Source organism: Crotalus tigris, unplaced genomic scaffold, assembly GCF_016545835.1.
Source record: "Crotalus tigris isolate CLP2741 ecotype Arizona unplaced genomic scaffold, ASM1654583v1 scf7180000017686.862900, whole genome shotgun sequence".
NCBI lineage: Eukaryota > Metazoa > Chordata > Lepidosauria > Squamata > Viperidae > Crotalus > Crotalus tigris.
This window is the reverse complement of record NW_024096566.1, coordinates 72,724-90,498: the sequence shown is the minus strand read 5'-3', so window position 1 is coordinate 90,498 and position 17,775 is coordinate 72,724. Positions and strand designations below refer to the sequence as shown.

Here is a 17,775-nt window from a genome sequence, read left to right as displayed (position 1 = left end):
AATCTCTCACATAACATGTCCACTGGATGTCAGTGTTCTTTCTTGAAACGGTCAAAGTACAGTGGTAGTAAATAAAATTTCCTATTTTGACCAACAAATCAAAAGTTAATAACTAAGAAATATTTTATTGTTGATCCTTTTTTCATACTTGATTTTCCATGTGAGTTGAAAAAAGGAAACATCAACTATTCTACTTAATAGAAAAGATAAATTCAGTAATACTTGCATGATTCATTATTCTGTTTGTCATGTTGTCAAGTATCCTGATAAATTGTCCACTTTAAATCATAAGAGTATATTAGATGAGGTTTATTTTTATATAAAACAAATCTCTTTACTATATCCAGAACACTTTAAATCTGAACTATAAGTTTCATTTAATTTAAGAATTGAATTAAAATTTTAGAATGAAGTGTAATTATAATAGCATTTGATAATGTTGGGTTCAGATACATCCTGATCGTAAGTCAATAAAGATACAGTTTGTAATTAGGCACGCTTTGAGGCTGCAAAAATTAAAATGATATTCCCTGTTACAAGTTTGGTAATCTAATAAATTAATGCCACCTGAACAGTATATTTCTGGCATATGGTTGTTCTGAAATCGCACATTTTTTTTTCATTTTCAGGAGAGCAATTGATGAGGAAGAAACATTTATTGGAGATCGGGAAGAAAAACGATTGCAATCTGCTCAACGGTAAGTTTGGAAATTATTAACTGTAATACTGCTTTCAGCAAATCTTAAGTATTTGGCTACAGAAGCAGAAAAAGATTCCTAATGCCTTTCAGCCTGTCTTTGGTGAAAGGCTGTGAGCTTCAAAATAGTTTATCGGCTTGTTACAAACAAGGATCCAAGTTTATTGCTGGTTACAAGTGGAAGAGTGACAGAATAAATTACAATAATCTGGGCTATTCATTGGTTGAAATTCTGCCAATATCCCTGCTATGGTGCTGCTTCATTTTATAGGTAGTCCTTGGGTTACAACCAATTATTTAACAAGCTTTTAAAGTAACCATGAAAGAAGTGAATTTGCACTTAATAGTTGTCAAAGCATCCCCACAGTCATGTGTCAAAATTGGGGCCCTTGGCAACCAGCATGTATTTATGATGATTGCGGCAGGCTGGGGACACATGATCGCCATTTGTTTTCAACCAGCAAAGTTAATGGGGAAAGCCAGATTTTGATTAATGCCTTTATCATTTGCTTAGCCATCACAGTAATTTGCTTAATGACTGCATTGCTTAGCAACAGAAGTTACGGTTCCTATTGTAGTCATAAGTCAAGAACTACTATCTGTATTCTCCTGGAATTCAGTTCTGCACAGCAAAGTAACGATAAATAATAGTACTTGCTTATATTTATGCATTGCAGAGATCTGCACTGCTTGACTAGATTGATCAGGCACAATAAAAACTTTAGTTTATTTGTTTACTATTTTTTCACATTTTTGTGCCATCCATCTCCCTCAAATAGTTAATGCCTAGCAGTTTATAGGGCACCTTTTCTGTTGCAAATCTTTGCAGCCATTGCTACATGCAAGACAGGCTTTTTTGAAGACGCCCAATTGTTAGTCTGGAATGCAGGAGAAAACCTCTTCTGTTGTTTGTGGGCTATGGAACAAATTCCCTTGGAATATTGCTCCCTTTTTTTATACATAGAGAAACATTGTAATGACACAGCTTTCATTGAGCTTTTAATTATTAATTGATTGTATTAACAATTTCAGTTTTTAACTATTGTAAAAACTTTAAAAATTTTGATAGCCACACTGAAAATAGAAATCCAATATATAAATCAGATAAATATATTATTAAAATACATGCTTTGTCTACAGGCTTCCATAGTGTACACTTTTAAAAAATACATGTATGTAAGAATCACAGATAAATATACATAAAGCCTAGTGAAATATAATTCATTTTTAAACAAAGTTGCAGAAATGTTCTTTACAGAACAAGAGCCAGCCAGCTAGATAGGCATTTTGTCTCCTTGATAAATATCTAAAATAATAAAAGGACCTTCATCTGAAGGCTAGATGGAATCTCTAATAATTTCATTTTTCCAAGAGACTGTTAAACAACAAATAAAATGCTTACTGAAGGTATTAAAAAGAAGCTAACTGCACCTACTGTATTCAAAGAACGGATAAGCTTAGTTTATGAAGAATGCAATTCTAGATCAGGTGAGGGCCATCAGGAGGAAAATGGAAAGAGTAAGGAAAAATTGAGAAACCAAGTCTTTTTGGAGCTAAAAATGAATAAAATCTCCAGAGGAAGTAATGCTACTTTGTTTCTTCCTGTATATTTCTACTACTAATCATGTGTTGGGTATTTTGTGACATATTTCTTTCTGAGGTGCAGTTCTAATGAATTCAGCATCTTAGCTTCTTTTTTTAAACTCTGCTGCTGGAGAAGAGAGATCCAAGAAATGTGTATATCTGTGTGTATAAATTAAACATTTTCTATCTATTTTGAAATTGTTTGACCACCAGTATCTTAAATTTTATCTGAACGTCTTCAGTGCAGCTGACATAGTAATTATTATCACATAAGGGTACCAAGAAATGCTAATGGCTGCTTGGCTGCTGCAGTCTGGATTAGCTGTAAGCTTCTAAACGAGTTTCAAAAGCAGCTACATGTAGAGTGTGTTGCTGTAATCTAGTCAAGAGGTGAATAAGGATTAGATGACAGGTAGTCCTCAACTTATGACTACAATTGAGCCTAAAATTTCTGTTCCTAAGCAAGGCAGTTGTTAAATGAATTTTGACCCCTTTTACGACCTTTCTTGCTGCACTTGTTAAGCTAATAACATGATTGTTAAGTGAATCTGGCTCCCCCATTGGCCGTGCTTGTCAGAAGGTTGCAAAAGGTGATCACATGACCCTGGGATACTGCAACTGTCAAGAGTCAATTGCCAAGGGTCTGGATTTTGATCATGTGACTATGGGGATGCTGCAACAGTTGTAAGTATAACTAACAGTCATAAGTCATGTTTTTCAATTCTGTTGTAAAACTGAATGATCTCATTAAATGAACTGTTGTAAGTCGAGGACCACCTGTAATCACTCCATAGTGGTGTCAGTGGTGTCTTACTCTAAAATGCAAAATAATCTCCATTGGAAGTTATAACAAGAATGATTTGTATTTTCTTTTTACTGCCCACATCCATAAATAGCAATAGTATTTAGACTTGTATATCACTTCATAGTGCTTCACAGCATTTTCTATGCAGTTTTCAAAGTCAGCACATAGCCCCTAACCATCTGGGTCCTCGTTATATCGATCTCAGAAAGATGGAAGGCTGAGTCAACCTGGAGCCAGTAAGGATCGAATTCCTGGTATTGGGTAGTTAGCCTGCAATACTGCATTCTAACCACTGCATCATTACAGCTCAGTAAAAGCCAACATTGGGCAAGTATTTATTCTCATAAGTGGAATACGATATTGCTTTTTATAATCTTCACAGCAATAGTAGAAATTGCTTATGTTTTTATCTTAAATGTGCAATTGGAATGTACATAAATCAGTTAGTAACTAAATTCAAGAAAGAATTTATGATGATTCAATCCAGTGAACCCCAGGAGAATAAAACAAATATCTCTGCCCATTCTAAGTCAAAGGCATGGGTGTCTTTTGGTTCTTGTCCATTAAGTCAAATAAAATTTATTATTTTTTTTAAAACACATTTTATTGGTTTTTTTTAATTCTTAAAACAGCATAGTGCTGGGGTAATCAAACAACCTAGAACAAAACATATATACATAGTACAATCAATATATCAGATATTCCCTCTCTTTTCCCCTCAAATAGCATTGTATATTTAAAATATCCAGTTCTAGCTTAAATTTATCCACGTGAAACTGTTTTAAAGCTTTATAAATTTAGAATACTGTAATCAAGCTAGCTTTAAATAAAAACCTTATCAATTCAGGTATCCCTTCCACATAAATTCTAGTTCCTTAATTTTATCATGAATTTTATTTATTTCTTCTTCCACTAATCTCCCCTATTTAAAATAAAATATTAATCTATCCTATACCTATCTAATCCATCAATTAATCAATCTCTTTAAGCTAACAGAATAATATCAGGCCTTAAATCATTTCAATCCATTAGACAGAATTCAAATTTCATCCAGTTAATTATCATAACTAATAACATCCATGTCATCAAACAAACACATCTTATTAAATTAACTCAATAATTCAATCCAAATCTAAAACATCTCAATTTTCTTCATTCCATTACATAATAATTTTCATACAAATAAATATATCATTCTAAAAATATGTTCTTAATATTCTAGATTACCTTTAATCCATTATATAGAAAATATCTCATTTTTAAGCAAAAATATTGACCTATCCTATATATATCTAAATATATCTATCTATCCTATACATATCTAATCCATCAATTAAGCAATCTCTTTAAGCTGACAGAATAGTATCAAACCTTAATTCATATCAATCCATTAAGCAGAATACAAATTTCATCCAATTTAGTTATTATAGCTAATAACATCCATATTATGAAACAAACAAGTCACCTTATTTGATTAACATTCAATTAATTATTAATTCAATCCAAGTCTAAAACATCTCTTTACTTCTAACTCATAATCTTAATCCTTAAATCAGTCCATAGTTCTAGATTGCCTTTAGTCCAATGCATGAAATTTTAAATTTCATTTTTCAATCTTATTCTAGCCTTCCTCTTATGCTAGGCAGGTTTCCATAGCAGAGCTTCCCTTCCAGCTGATAAGTCTCTTTTTGTTGCTTGTAGTGTCCTTTGATTCGATGAAAACCATCTTGGCCTCTGCATTGGCCCTCTGTTTCTCTTATCCATAAGTCCTCGTTGCTTCAAAAGTTCAAAACTCAGTCTTTGCTTTTTCTGGTCCTCAAAGCCATAAGTAGACTGTTTATAAGGCAAGATAAATTTCTCTTTATTCTCAGTTAAATCCTCTTCTTGTATAATCTGTTTTGTAGAGTAGTCAGGTGTAATCTGAAGTCAATTTTGGGTTTTACAGTAGAGATTCTGGCTCTTAATTCTATAGTAAACTCTTTTATTGTAGTGCATATTTCTTCTTTGGCCTCATAGATCTTTTCCAGTATAAGTTTACAGTTTAAATGTGATTGAGACTTCTCCATTTTAACAATAGTTGAAAAGCAATCCTTTTTTTTTTTTTTTTTTGTGGAGGCTACAGTTGAAGAGTATCCACCCCTACAAATCTCACAGCTGGCTCAAATTATCTTGTCTCTTGAAAAATAGTTTGAAAGCCAAAATCATCTTCAAATAGTCAACAATTACAATATTAACTTTTGACCAGTAGATGTCCTCAGTAAGCTAAAAAGTCTATTGCAAACGCCATTTTTTTTCCTTTTCTTTTCTATTTCTTAAAGAAAGAGTGGAAAAAGAAATATTCTCCCAATATAAAATAATACCGCTCCAAAAAAAACAAAGAACAATTTTTTCTGTCCCTCAACGTAGATAGAGATAGAGTATAGTCTTTAAATGAATTTTTTTTCTGTCCTTTTATAAAACGCCTTTGTTCCCACAATTACAAAAGCCGCTTTCTCCAGATGGGGAAATAATTCCAAGGACAAGCTTTTACAGGCAAAAACAGCATGGGGTGAAGAGAGGAATAAAAGGGGTCTCACCCGGATCATCCGTGGTGGGTCTATAACGCTTAGATGTCAATGTGACTTTCGGCTGGTGCAGCAGGGTGATCGGCCATCTTGCAGGCCGATCTTTGTTCCCTCGGCCCTAAGGAGATAGCTGGAGACACGGGGAAAGCTGCCGCCCTCCCCTATCTACCAGCAAGCCTCCTCCAGGGTGACTTTCGACCCCCTAGGGGGGCTACCGGCGAAAGAAACTCTGGACGGCGCGGAGACAAGTCTCCAGGCATGACCAGCGTTGCCTCGTTCCAGAACCAGAAGTCAAATAAAATTTATTACTGACTTTGAGCTATTGCGTACAATAGATCTCCTGCAGTCCTTTCAATTTCAGCTGCTGAGATTATCATCTCGGAGAAGTTTATTAAAAGGGGTTGATCTGAAAATAGAAGAAAACCTCTGAAATATTCTGATGTCAAAAGTACTACAGAATTATATTTACTGTCACTTTCTTAATCTTTCTATAAAGTACCATAATCTAGAATTTAATTTGTTTTGCCTTTGAAAAAAAATTTCATTTTACAAGCTATCATATATGCTAAAATTTTAAAAGCTTGGTTGATATTCACATTGCATTCATTATGTGTGCTTCAGTCATTGGAAATCAGTACAGATAAAATTTGAAGGAAGGAAAACAACTTTGAACTGAAGATTGATTCAGATGCTACAGAAATATTTACAGATATGAAAATCACACTGCAATATCAGATATATTGTAAATTGTATTGTGTTGATATATTTGATCATCAAATGTATATTAAAATGTATTTTGAGATGTAGAAATGACTGTAGATGTAATTCATTTTCCCTGATTGTAATAGCTATACAGAATATTATTAGTTAGTACTGGTTTATCATTTTTATTTTATAATCATTAACTTAAATATCTGTTATTTTCTCTAATGTTAATAACCTTTGCAGGAGACATGAAAGAAGAGTGAAATATGATGAGCTACGCAGAAAATATGGTATGTATAACATAATTTCCATCTGAAGCTTTTTATCTCAATAGTGTTTGTAAGCATGGTATGTAATTCTGTTTAGCAAAGGGAAATGGGTGATCAGTGGAACCTCTTATTCAATTTGTTCCTATAACATTAGTGTTTTGCAGTGCAATTTGTGAAATTGTGAGGTTAAGCAGTTTTCCTGCCTCATTAGACATTCTGCTTGTAAAGTGATGGGCAGGTTTAACCAATGTCTCTTCTGCATGGTATCCAGTGCCTGAAATAAAGTTTTCTAACCCATGTAAGTGTTGGGGTTAAATGTTTGCCTTTGCATAACATTAATCTGATAGATTACATTCAAAATTTTTGCTGCATTCACATATCACACATAATTAACATGATTTATAATTATAGTTAATATGTAATTTATTTTAGAACAATGAAACACAATTTGGGAAACAAATAGCTTGATGTATTTCAGTTTTTTCATTAGTAAGCACCATACTAGTGATTACTGTCAAGCCAATATCCAATATCCAATTCTGGTTTGTTCAGTGCATTTTTTAAAAAAATGAAGTGTAACTTTATGTGAGTTTTGAATACAATCTTGGCATATAAATGGCATTTTTAACACCAAAAGGTCAGTTAGCTAGTTCAATGTTTCAAGCCTATTGAATTGTGAATGTGTTACTTGCTTAGGATGGAAAAAAAGAAAATAGAAATAAAGAACTAAATATTATTGAGCCATCAATGGCATATATGACCCAACTATAAGCATAAGGAACAATGTTTACCATAAAGTTAAAATAAGCAGCTTGTTGTTTCATCTGGATACAGAGGAATAAAATAAGCAATAGATTAACTTGCTTGCTCTATTTTGCAAAAGGAACTCTCTCTCATATATATGCATGAATGAATAATAGAGGGGAAATAATTTGCTAACATGTTTCTAAATTAAGATGTCTACAGACTTGTTTTATTATGAAAAAGAATCATCCTCCCCTGCTTTCCCCCTTTTAACTTTTCTTTCTCCATTTAAATGGTAATTATACATTGATAATGCATAACATGTGTCCCTCAATCTAGTTGTGGTCCTTTGGGTGGGGGGGAGGATGCACTAGCACTTTGAAAGTGGACTGCTCCACATGAATGGTTTCTTTGTGCAGAGATTTGTCAGATTTTTTCCCCATATCTTCTTGAATGAATATACTTTACCTAAATTCTACTTTCATTGCTAAATAAAACTAAGAATTCGTTAAGTTGTTAGAAAATATATTTGTTATTCATTTGGTACAATCTTATACATTCTACAAGAAAAACACAATGTTTTCCATAATTGTCTTTAAACTGAAAAATTTGTTACAGAATAGAGTAAGCATAGATAGAAGGGAATAGTAATAGCTCAGAGTTGATCTGTAAGGTCCTTGATGCTTTCTGAGCTGAGGTTGTTTTCTTACAGATATGTCATTACCAAACTAGGTAATCAGTGCAACAACTAAGGACAAAAAGGATCAAGGTCCCATATTGTATTCATGGACTAGAGCAGGGATCTGCAACCTTAAACACCCAAAGAGCCAATTGGACCCATTTCCAAGAGAAAAGAAAACATTAGGAGCTACAAAATTTGTGCGCACGAGGGGAGGACCTTCATTGAAGAGTTTAATTAAAAAAGAAATAGAGGCTGCTGTGCATGAGTTCTTCCCCCTCTCTCTCTTTCCCTCTTTCCTCTTCCTCTCTTTCCTCTCTCTCTCTCTCTCTCTCTCCCTCTATTTCTCTCTCTTTCTTCTCCCTCTCTCTCTTTCCTCTCTCCCTCTTTCTCTCGCTCTTTCCTCTCTCTCTCTCTCTCTTTCCTCTCCCTCTTTCTCTTTCCTCTCCCTCTCTCTCCCTCTTTCTCTATTTCCTCTCCCCCTCTTTTTTTCTCTCTCTTTCCTCTCTCCCTCTCTCTCTTTTTCTCTCCCTCTCTCTTTCCTCTCCCTCTCTCTCTCTCTCTTTCCTCTCCCTTTCTCTCTCCCTCTCTCCGATCTTCTGCTCACCTGGCAAGCTGGCTTCAGGCTCTTTTCCAATAAGCTGACACACATTCTTATTGGGTTGGCTCTCTCCTGCCCTTACTGCTTCCTGCAAAGACACAGCAAAGGGAGGAGCCCCGCCCAATAGCTTGTCAGCTAGTCGGAGGACAGCGTGAGGCCACTCTTCTTTTTACACAGAGAGAGAGACAGTGAGAGAGAGAGAGAGAGAGAAGGGAAGCGCAAGTGCCTCTCTCTGTCTCTCTCTTTCTCTGCAAATGGCAGAGGAGGCTGGGAGCTGCAGGAGAAGGCTAAAAGAGCCACATGCAGCTCCGGAGTCGCGGGTTGCCAACCTGGAGTTTGGTTTTTACTCTCAAAGGCTACAATTTTCTCAGTATTATAGGAGTTACAATTCCAAAACATTTGTGGTGATCCAGGCTGTGAATGGATTTAAAGAAAACATTAGTACAGGTGGTCCTTGTATTATGATGGCAACTGGGATTTGAATTTCCATCACTAAACAATGTGGTCATGAAACACAATAATATGTGGCCGCACCACTTAATGATGGCAATCCCTGCACCCACTGCCATTACTAAGTGAGGATCATGAGTCAGTAGGTGAGCATTTCCTTCCTGCCAGATTTCAACAACCAAAGGCAATGGGGAAGCCGGCAGGAAATTCCAGGTGACTTTGAAGTAGGCTGGGAGGCAGGTAAGTGGCTGCTGTTGAGGGTGCACAAGTGGCTGAGGAGGCATGGTGTGAGGTTCAGGAGGGTGCACAAAGGTGTACAGGTGGCAGATGGCGTGCAGAGGGCCTGAGGGGAATGCACAGGTGTGAGAAACTTATCCAGGTAAATTGTGATCTTCCCTGCCCGCTTCCCCATTGACTTTGCTTATGGGAAGCCAGCGAGAAAGATTGCATATTTGCAGTCACATGACTGCAGGATACTGCAACCATTGTAAATGCAAGCTTGTTGCCAAGTGCCTAGATTGTGATCATTTGACTATGGGATGTGTGCGTATGTGCTAGGATGGCCAGAACTTCAAAAAAACATTTGTAAGCATCAGTAATCCAGCTTAGTTGTAACTGCAGGCAGTCATGAACAAGTGATCCTTAACCAAGTAACTACCAGTACACTTGGTATTTCTAATTTCCCATTATTATTTCCCCTATAATAACATAACACAAGTTGAAGTGGACATTATTATAACAGGACAGACATGAGTTTTTTTATTTTTAATAGCAACCTCATATTTGTAGAGATTCTCCTTAATCATTAATCATTAATGCTGTCTTTTCCCTTTTTAGGGTTGCTTATAGTTGTATGCATTCTATGATGACTTTAATATTTACAGTAGTTTTGTATTTTAATATTTTTGTAAAATTATGCAATTTATAACGAGGCATATGAATAGGATATCATATTTGGTATTATATTTGTGTGCTTGCACTTGCATATATGAATATCACAATGAAATTTACTGCATGGATATTCACTACAATTATCTCTGCAACTTATTGATTAAAATCTGGTTATCCCATGTCAGCCCCCTATATATTGTGTTCTGGAAATCTTCTTCGTCCTTGACATTAAAGATAGGACTTTCTAGTGCAACAGAAACACTCCATAAATGTCCTTCCTGCATTGTGTTATGATTGCCCTTTAAACTGTATTGATACTGCCATTGTTCCGCTTATCCTTCAATGCCATAAATTGTTATGTAAGCACCATATGCCAATCTCAATTGCTCATTTAACTGGTGAACAATTTAGTTAGTATATACACAGGGAGACTTCTTTCTGCCTTGATTAAAATTTTTGATGGGTGATGAATGACTTACATTTGGATTAACTTGAAGGATGGTTTAAAGGCTCTTAGACTTTAATTGGCTATTAGGATTTAGCATTTTTACAGTTTAATGCACAGAAGTCCATTTTTTTTATTTCAGGGATCTTGAGCTAAACTACACTTAGTAAGAACTACAAATCTATTTATGAAAATATCCTTTGAGGTGCTAGGCATGTTTCTAGTAGCAAAACAGTCAAATTAATTTTAAGTATTATAACAAAATCCTTTAAATAAGATAAATTTGTGCTGTAAAAATCAGTATGTCTCTGTTACTGGGCATTGGTTAATTATGATAACTTCATTTCTATTTCTTTTATTTTTGTATTCAATTTATAAGCATCATAAATTGTCCAAGCAATTTTAGGAATGTACAACATGAAACAAAACCAGGAGTAAACATAAAAGTCAAAAACTATAGAATTATATTGGGAATAGAGAGGATAACAGCTAAGGAATAAAATCCTGATTTCAACTCAGGATCCCAAATGATTTGTTCTAGAGCCAATGAAAGAATTTCAGTGAAGGACTTTCCTAAACAACCACAACAGGTTAGGCCTATGGACACTTTAAGAAATAGGGTACTATCCTATAGAGCAAGTATGGTCACAGAAGAGCATGTCTTCAAACCTCCACATGATTATTGTTTAATGATGGCATGGAGCAGGTCCACATTATAAGAACAAATAGAATGGGCAGACATAACTAAAGAGAGGTAGTTCCACAAATAAGCAGGCCCTAAGCTCTGCAAGTCTTCCTAGAGGATAACCAGCAGCTTGAATTTTGCCCAGAAGCCTATTGGCAATTAGTGCAGCTGAACCAAAGTGTACTCAGGACCACTTACACTGATGCATTCTGGACCAAGTATAGCCTCTGACTCATTTTCAAAAGCAGTCTTACACATAGTGCATTGCAAAAGTTCAACTATAAAGCATACATGATCAGGAAGGGGACCTTCCAATCTGCAAAAGGGTATAAATGATGAACAAAATTGCTTATAGAAAAAGCCTTCTGACTGGAGCTGCTAACTGCTCTTTGAGCAAGAGTCAAGTGTAGGAGAAGCCCCAACTTCACAGCAGCAGTTCTGTCTGGGGAACTCAATTCCATCAAGAACTGAAGTTGGAATAGCTTCTGGAAATGGGGAACCCTTGAATTTACAGTCAATTAATCTAGCTAGGCTTGAGCCCAAGCTTGTTTTTCTCTTTTCAGTCATTAACAAGAGGACACTGAGACAGGACTTGGATAGTATTTCATGGTTATCTTGGGTTCAGGATGGTGGGATATCTTCTGCATAGGGATGAAATCTGACTCAGTGCTTGCACTTGTAGAAATAATACACAGAGGAGAGCATCAAGCTTACAAGAAGCCCTACAAACAAAGGGTCTCAGGCTTGATTTCTTCCTCCAGCATTTGGAAATGACCTGGAGAAAGGAGGCGAACCGCTGCCAGACAGTATTGCCACATCCAGTTCCAAAGATGAGCCAGAAGAATGCCACAGTCATATTATCAGGTGTCACACAGATCAAGCAAGACCTGAAGAGTTAAACCCCTTCTTGCTCAGTGCTGTGAGAGGTTGTCAACAGGCACATTCTGTCTGCAGTTAAGATTTAAAAAAAAAAAAAACCTTGTTTTGTATTCAAGCAGAAATTGAGATGTTCCATTCTTAATAGTTATTAGCTACCATGTTCAGAAAAGAACAATTGTGGAATCTCTGTTAATACTTTGTTTAATTTTATTTTTTAGGTCTCCTTCAGAATTCGGATCATCCCTATAGTAGATACGAGAATGAATGAAAAATAGCACTACTGCCTTAAAATGTTAAGACATTCTCATTGCACCAAATTTGTACAAACATGTTCAGTAGAACTTAATGTTTATCTTGCTTTTTTTCCCTCCTCCTTTTGGAAACAACAATATTATATTTGCATCTAATGATTCTAGTATAAAATGCTTCAGGGGTTTTTTTCCCCTCTATAGAAAAAAAACCTGGAGGAGTGAAGTTTGAGATACAGAAACAGTTTAATTTTCTTAAACAGACTTTTGAGGGGAGGGGGAAAACCAATTCTGTCATCTTTTCCATGCTGCTAAATAAAGAGACTCTTTAAATCTGTGTCAAGTAGGTGTTGGTAAGTATTTGACACTGCAGAGGTGAGGTTATCACATAATCATAGCTTACACCATCTTCATGTTAATAGAATACAAAGGGTGTAAGTGAAAGAAACTGTCACTAGGCAGTGACCTTAACTGAATGAATGTGATCTGGTGCTTCTGGCTAGCCTGTACCTTCCGCATCATCAGATCCTTAAATATGGCATCTTAATCACTGCAGCCTGCCATTGTCTCATGTTAAAGTTCTTCAAAACTGCTTTTTCCAGACTTTAAACATCTTGATTGCAGTACCTGATCCATTGTACTTAAGAAGAGACCACTGAAATTAACACTTGACTTTAAAAAAAGAAAGTTTAAAAAGATAGTAAAATCTGCAGTATTATATCAAAAACCTATTATTTAGGCATGTGTTAAGAGCTTTTCGTTTTAATCTCTGTACGTTCATAGATTGTGTTGAAAAGCCTTGTTCTTAATTCATTCCTCAAGCAATTATCTATCCACTTTTTCTAATAATGTACAAGATTTATCTATTTACTTTTTCTAATGTACAAACTTTTTGTATCTGTTTCTGTCATCATACCTAACATCTATCAAAGCGGATATTTCCAGTATATTGTTATTGTATAAATAATTAAAATAGAGCTATTAAATAGTAACTGTTAACTGTACTGTGCTTCAGACTTGAAGAGAAGAAAGTGCTTTGAAGCTTATGGATGTTCCTGTTCAGAGCTTTTCAGACCAATTGTGTATTTTGTGTGGGTCATGTAGATAACCTCCAGAACCACACCAGGATCCCAGAGTGGATCTCTTTGCTTTTAGGAACAGTTAAGTAGTATATTTTTTTTTTCACATCTGAAGCACAGCATCTCTGCTTTATTCAGATACTTATAGTTTAAACTGCTTTTTTAAAACTGTTTTTCTTAAGCAGGGAAGAAAATGATCTAATAAGGACTGAAGTTGCTTCATAGTGAATATTGCATAGCAATTTGAAAATGTGGGAAGTAGGGTGGATTCAGTAGAATACTTTCTTTTTCAGAAGAACATGCTATAACATTTTATTGTGGGTAACATTCTTCTTTATTTAACAAGCCTACAGACTTTGTCATGTCATTACATAGCTGAAGTTCCCTAAACAAAACTCTGAAAACTAAGGCTCGCTAATCTTAACATTCATTATGAACATGTGATTTTCAGGAATAGCTCACCACAGTTTTCCCATATCAAATTTGCTTTGCAGAGTTGATGGTCTTTCAGAAATAGTGTGAAAAGGAGCATGTTGAGCCAAAGGAAGAGCAGTCTTGTTCTATTAACTGAAGCTTTCACCCAATCCAATACAGTGTAAGGCCATTAGTAAGACCTAACAGATCAATTGTGTATTTCTACCTGGGTGCAACATCAAATTAAGCTGGAACAATAGACACTTGCTACTTAATCAACTTTTTTTGGTATGTAGAGGCAAGTAGAGACATACCAACCCAAATTGTAAAGCAATTTGAAATAATGTGGTTGGTTTATCTTTCACCTTATTTAAACCAGATTCATGATTTTTGAAAACTTACAGCTTTGGATACTATTTCTATAGTGAGTTCTCACTGGAGATATCTTGTGAAACTGGAAACTGCATGCGATGTGAAAATATTTTTTATTAGATCTGAACAGTTAATTGGACTGCTAGCAACTTCTCTTAAGTATCTGATGGGTAAACATTTATTTGAGCCTACTTTGTGAATGATTAATGTGAAAATGTAATTGCACCTTATGCTTTTAATTCCCATATTAGCCTTGCTGTTCAGTATTCCCCTTTGTCTGGACAACCATCTATGTAGATTATCTGAGGATAATAATTTGTGAATTCATCAAGGATGAGACATTATGAAAAATTTGCCTCAATACATTAAGAAGATGCATAAAAGTTTAGGTTTTGTACCTAGATATGATATACATACAACTGAAGGATATCTCCGTGTTTTCTAATTCACATGAATATTGCATTAATTTTAAAAAAATCACTTAGTGTATTGTACTTTATTTAATTGTTTATCTTCATGTTTTACCATGTTTAATTTTGTAGTTTGTATGTTGTTATGTTTGCAAATATGGATTATCAATATAATAAATAAATTAAGGATATGGTTCTACCTATGTTTATGTGAATCTTGAATTCTATTTTATCCATGAGGGAAAACCAGAACAACTCATAGCTATAGAGGCTTCTGCTGACAGAAGGAAATTTAGAAGAAGTGATTGATTCCACCTTCAGAAATCTTTTATACTGCCTCTCCCCTCATAGCGAAGTGTCCCCAATCCTGTGGAACCCATCACCTTTTTGTAAGTTTGCAATTTCTTCCAGGTTAATGTATTTTGTGTCATAGTGGTTATATTCAGTATTCTAAAATACAGAACCTTAGATGAAGAAAATGGACTAAATGTTCTTGGTAAAAGAACACAAAATATACAGGTAGTCCTCATTTACAATGGTCAGTTGTGACCATTTCAAAATGGGTGCTTTATAGCCCATAAAAACTTTTCTGGTCATTTTAAAATATTGCAACAATCCCCCCTTGGTCACATGACTGTATTTTGGGGGCTTGCCAGTTGGCTTGCCTTTATTGCTGTTTGCTACATCTCATAATCATGTGACCCTGATTTGCCATATTTTTGCCAGTTTTGGCAAAAATGCCCATTTGGAAGAATGAGTTCACACTAATGACTGTGGCATTTGCTTAAGGACTGTGGATTCACTTAATGGCTGCAATGGTTTACTTAATGACCATGGATTTGCTTAATGACTGCAGTTTGTCGCTTCATCTTTGCCGCAAAAAATGTAAAATTGGGCCATTCATTGGTCCTTGACTTATGATTAAAATGACTTAGAATCAGAAATACAGTCATTAATCAAGTACTATCTATACTTCAATATTGGGAAATGCTTCTTAAGAATTTCTTATAGAGGAAAAATAGCTTATATATTATCAAGCAATGAGAATACTGTGTTTCGAATTGTTGCATAAGCTAATGTTGCCTGAGGGGAGATGGAAATGTTGAGTTTCCAAGTCAGACAAAAATAGCATGTCTGATTTGGTTAAGGGCATAGTTTTGTCTCTAATTCATCGACTGAGTTACAGCAGCTAGGATTAATATGTTGCAAAGATGGGGAAATGGTGGCTTAGATTTTTTTTTACATACCTTTCAAACTAGCAATTAGCTATGTAATATTGTCTTACTCATTCTTATTTGCTGAACAGCAGATGCACAGCATGGGGAAATAGGCACAGCTATTCTTGCAGACACCGTAAAAATTGTTCAGTACTATCTTCTAAGTATTCCCTTCTAAACATGCACAAAATGGTGATTTATAAGAATTAGCTATCTTTGGCCTGTATACAAAGTTGCAATGTGTGTTTGAATTCTTTCTCAAAATTAATTTTAAAAAGTATTTTTCAAATCACAGTTGCCTGTGCCAGGTTCCCTAGAATTGGACAGGAAGTTTACGAACACTAAAGACCAAAGGCAGCCATTTCCTGTAGTTCATGCCAATGTATAAACAGCCTTTTTTAGGGGCCTTCTCCAAGTTGGTTTTCTAAGAAGATGCTCTCTTTCCTGATCTCTCCGTTCCTGGGGACTGCTTCGACAAATCTGTGCAGTTTTCTTGAGAGCATTTTGAAAGCGACTTGGTCCTGCTTGCTTCCTAGGGCTGTGAAAAGTTAGTGATGCAAGTTCACCATCTGATTTCGTGTCTTAAGAAAAGACTGGGTTTCATAGGCCCTCCCCCCTCTTTTCTGGCCTTGTGCTTTAACCACTGAGCCAAACTGGCTCTTGGGATGTTGAAAATTTTCATAACTATTTCCCAGCATGATAACTTTTACAGGCATCTGGAAGGTGAGAGATTAAGAAATGCTACAGTAGGAGCTACTAAAAACATTATTTCAAAAGAAGTATTTCGCTTGCATCTCGTTATAGGGATAAAAAAAATCTGGGAAGCAATTGCTAGTCAATATAGACAATGCAAAGATTGGTGGCTTAGCTGGACTAGTCCAACTCAATATGACAGTTCCCTATTTTCACACATCCCCTTTTGGAGACAGTATTGAAACATCTACGATCCTTGACTTAAAACCAATCATTCAGTAACTGTTCAAAGTTAAGATAATGATGAACGAGGGACTTACAATTTGTATCCAATGTTATGGCCATTGCAATGACTCTCCCATAGTCAAGTAATTACAATCTGGGCACTTGGCAACCTGTTCATATTTATGATCTCTCAATTTCAGAAGCCTCTTGACTCTGCAGCTGAAGATCCAAGTGGTTCTGAGATCTTTGTACAATCTGACCTTCCTATGCATTTTCTTGCTTCCTCCCCCACTAGCTTGCAAGTTCCTGATGCGTTCCCTCTGGCTTCATTGTAGGAATCCAGCAGGAAGCTGTTGCACCTAACTAAGTGAAGCCAGCATTCACTTAGTGACAGCAACTGGGATTAACTGGATTGCCATTGCTAAGCAAAAAATGTTGTGCTTTATCACTTACCAACAAAAATTTCTGGTCCCAATTGGGATTGTAAATTGAGGACTTATATGTACCCCAAATTATCAATCATCTTATTTACAGCAAGGATGATCTGTGAGTTTCATAAAATGTACCAAAGGAAAGGAAAACAGTTTCAATGAAAAAAATTTAATATGAATAAAACCATTTTTAAAGAGCATGGCCACCTCATTTATAAACATTGAAGGTCATTTATCATTTGAGAGAAACTTTTTGGAAATAGAGTTTACTTGTTTTAGGAGCAACTAGAACAAAGAGAAAGAGGCAGGCTTAGAGTTAAATGTCTCATAGTATCCAAAATGACTTAGTATTGTTATAGAGTTCTATCTTCTCATTTTAGTATGTATTATTTTTAACTATCTTGTTACATCTCTTTTTAATATGGCCATTATATTTGCCTTCCCAAAAGCATACCAGTTTTCATTACTCTAATTCTCAACCAAACTTGGTGATCATGTCTATGAACAGTCAACCACATTGTCTTCTCTGATCACTGCTTTTGATTCTAATCAAAATGATAGGCAATGTCTTTTGTCCATCTGCTATTCATACCTGATACATTTCATCCACATTTTGACAAATTTGTAGATATCCAGTGCATCGAAAGAAATCTGCAGCTCATTCAGTGCTTAGTTCAGCTTTTGGAGA

At 35.4% G+C, this 17,775-nt stretch overlaps 1 protein-coding gene across 2 annotated transcripts in view; it reads left to right on the top strand.

Moving 5' to 3' along the window:
- PTTG1IP2 (PTTG1IP family member 2) overlaps positions 1-17,775 on the top strand; it is a 35,983-nt gene that overhangs the window by 15,420 nt on the left and 2,788 nt on the right. For both annotated transcript variants that reach the window (XM_039337796.1, XM_039337795.1), the window contains exons 5-7: positions 630-698; positions 6,599-6,645; positions 12,217-14,910. In XM_039337796.1, coding sequence (XP_039193730.1) covers positions 630-698; positions 6,599-6,645; positions 12,217-12,266 — 166 coding nt within the window. In that variant the 3' untranslated portion in view covers positions 12,267-14,910. The remainder of the gene's footprint in view (positions 1-629; positions 699-6,598; positions 6,646-12,216; positions 14,911-17,775) is intronic.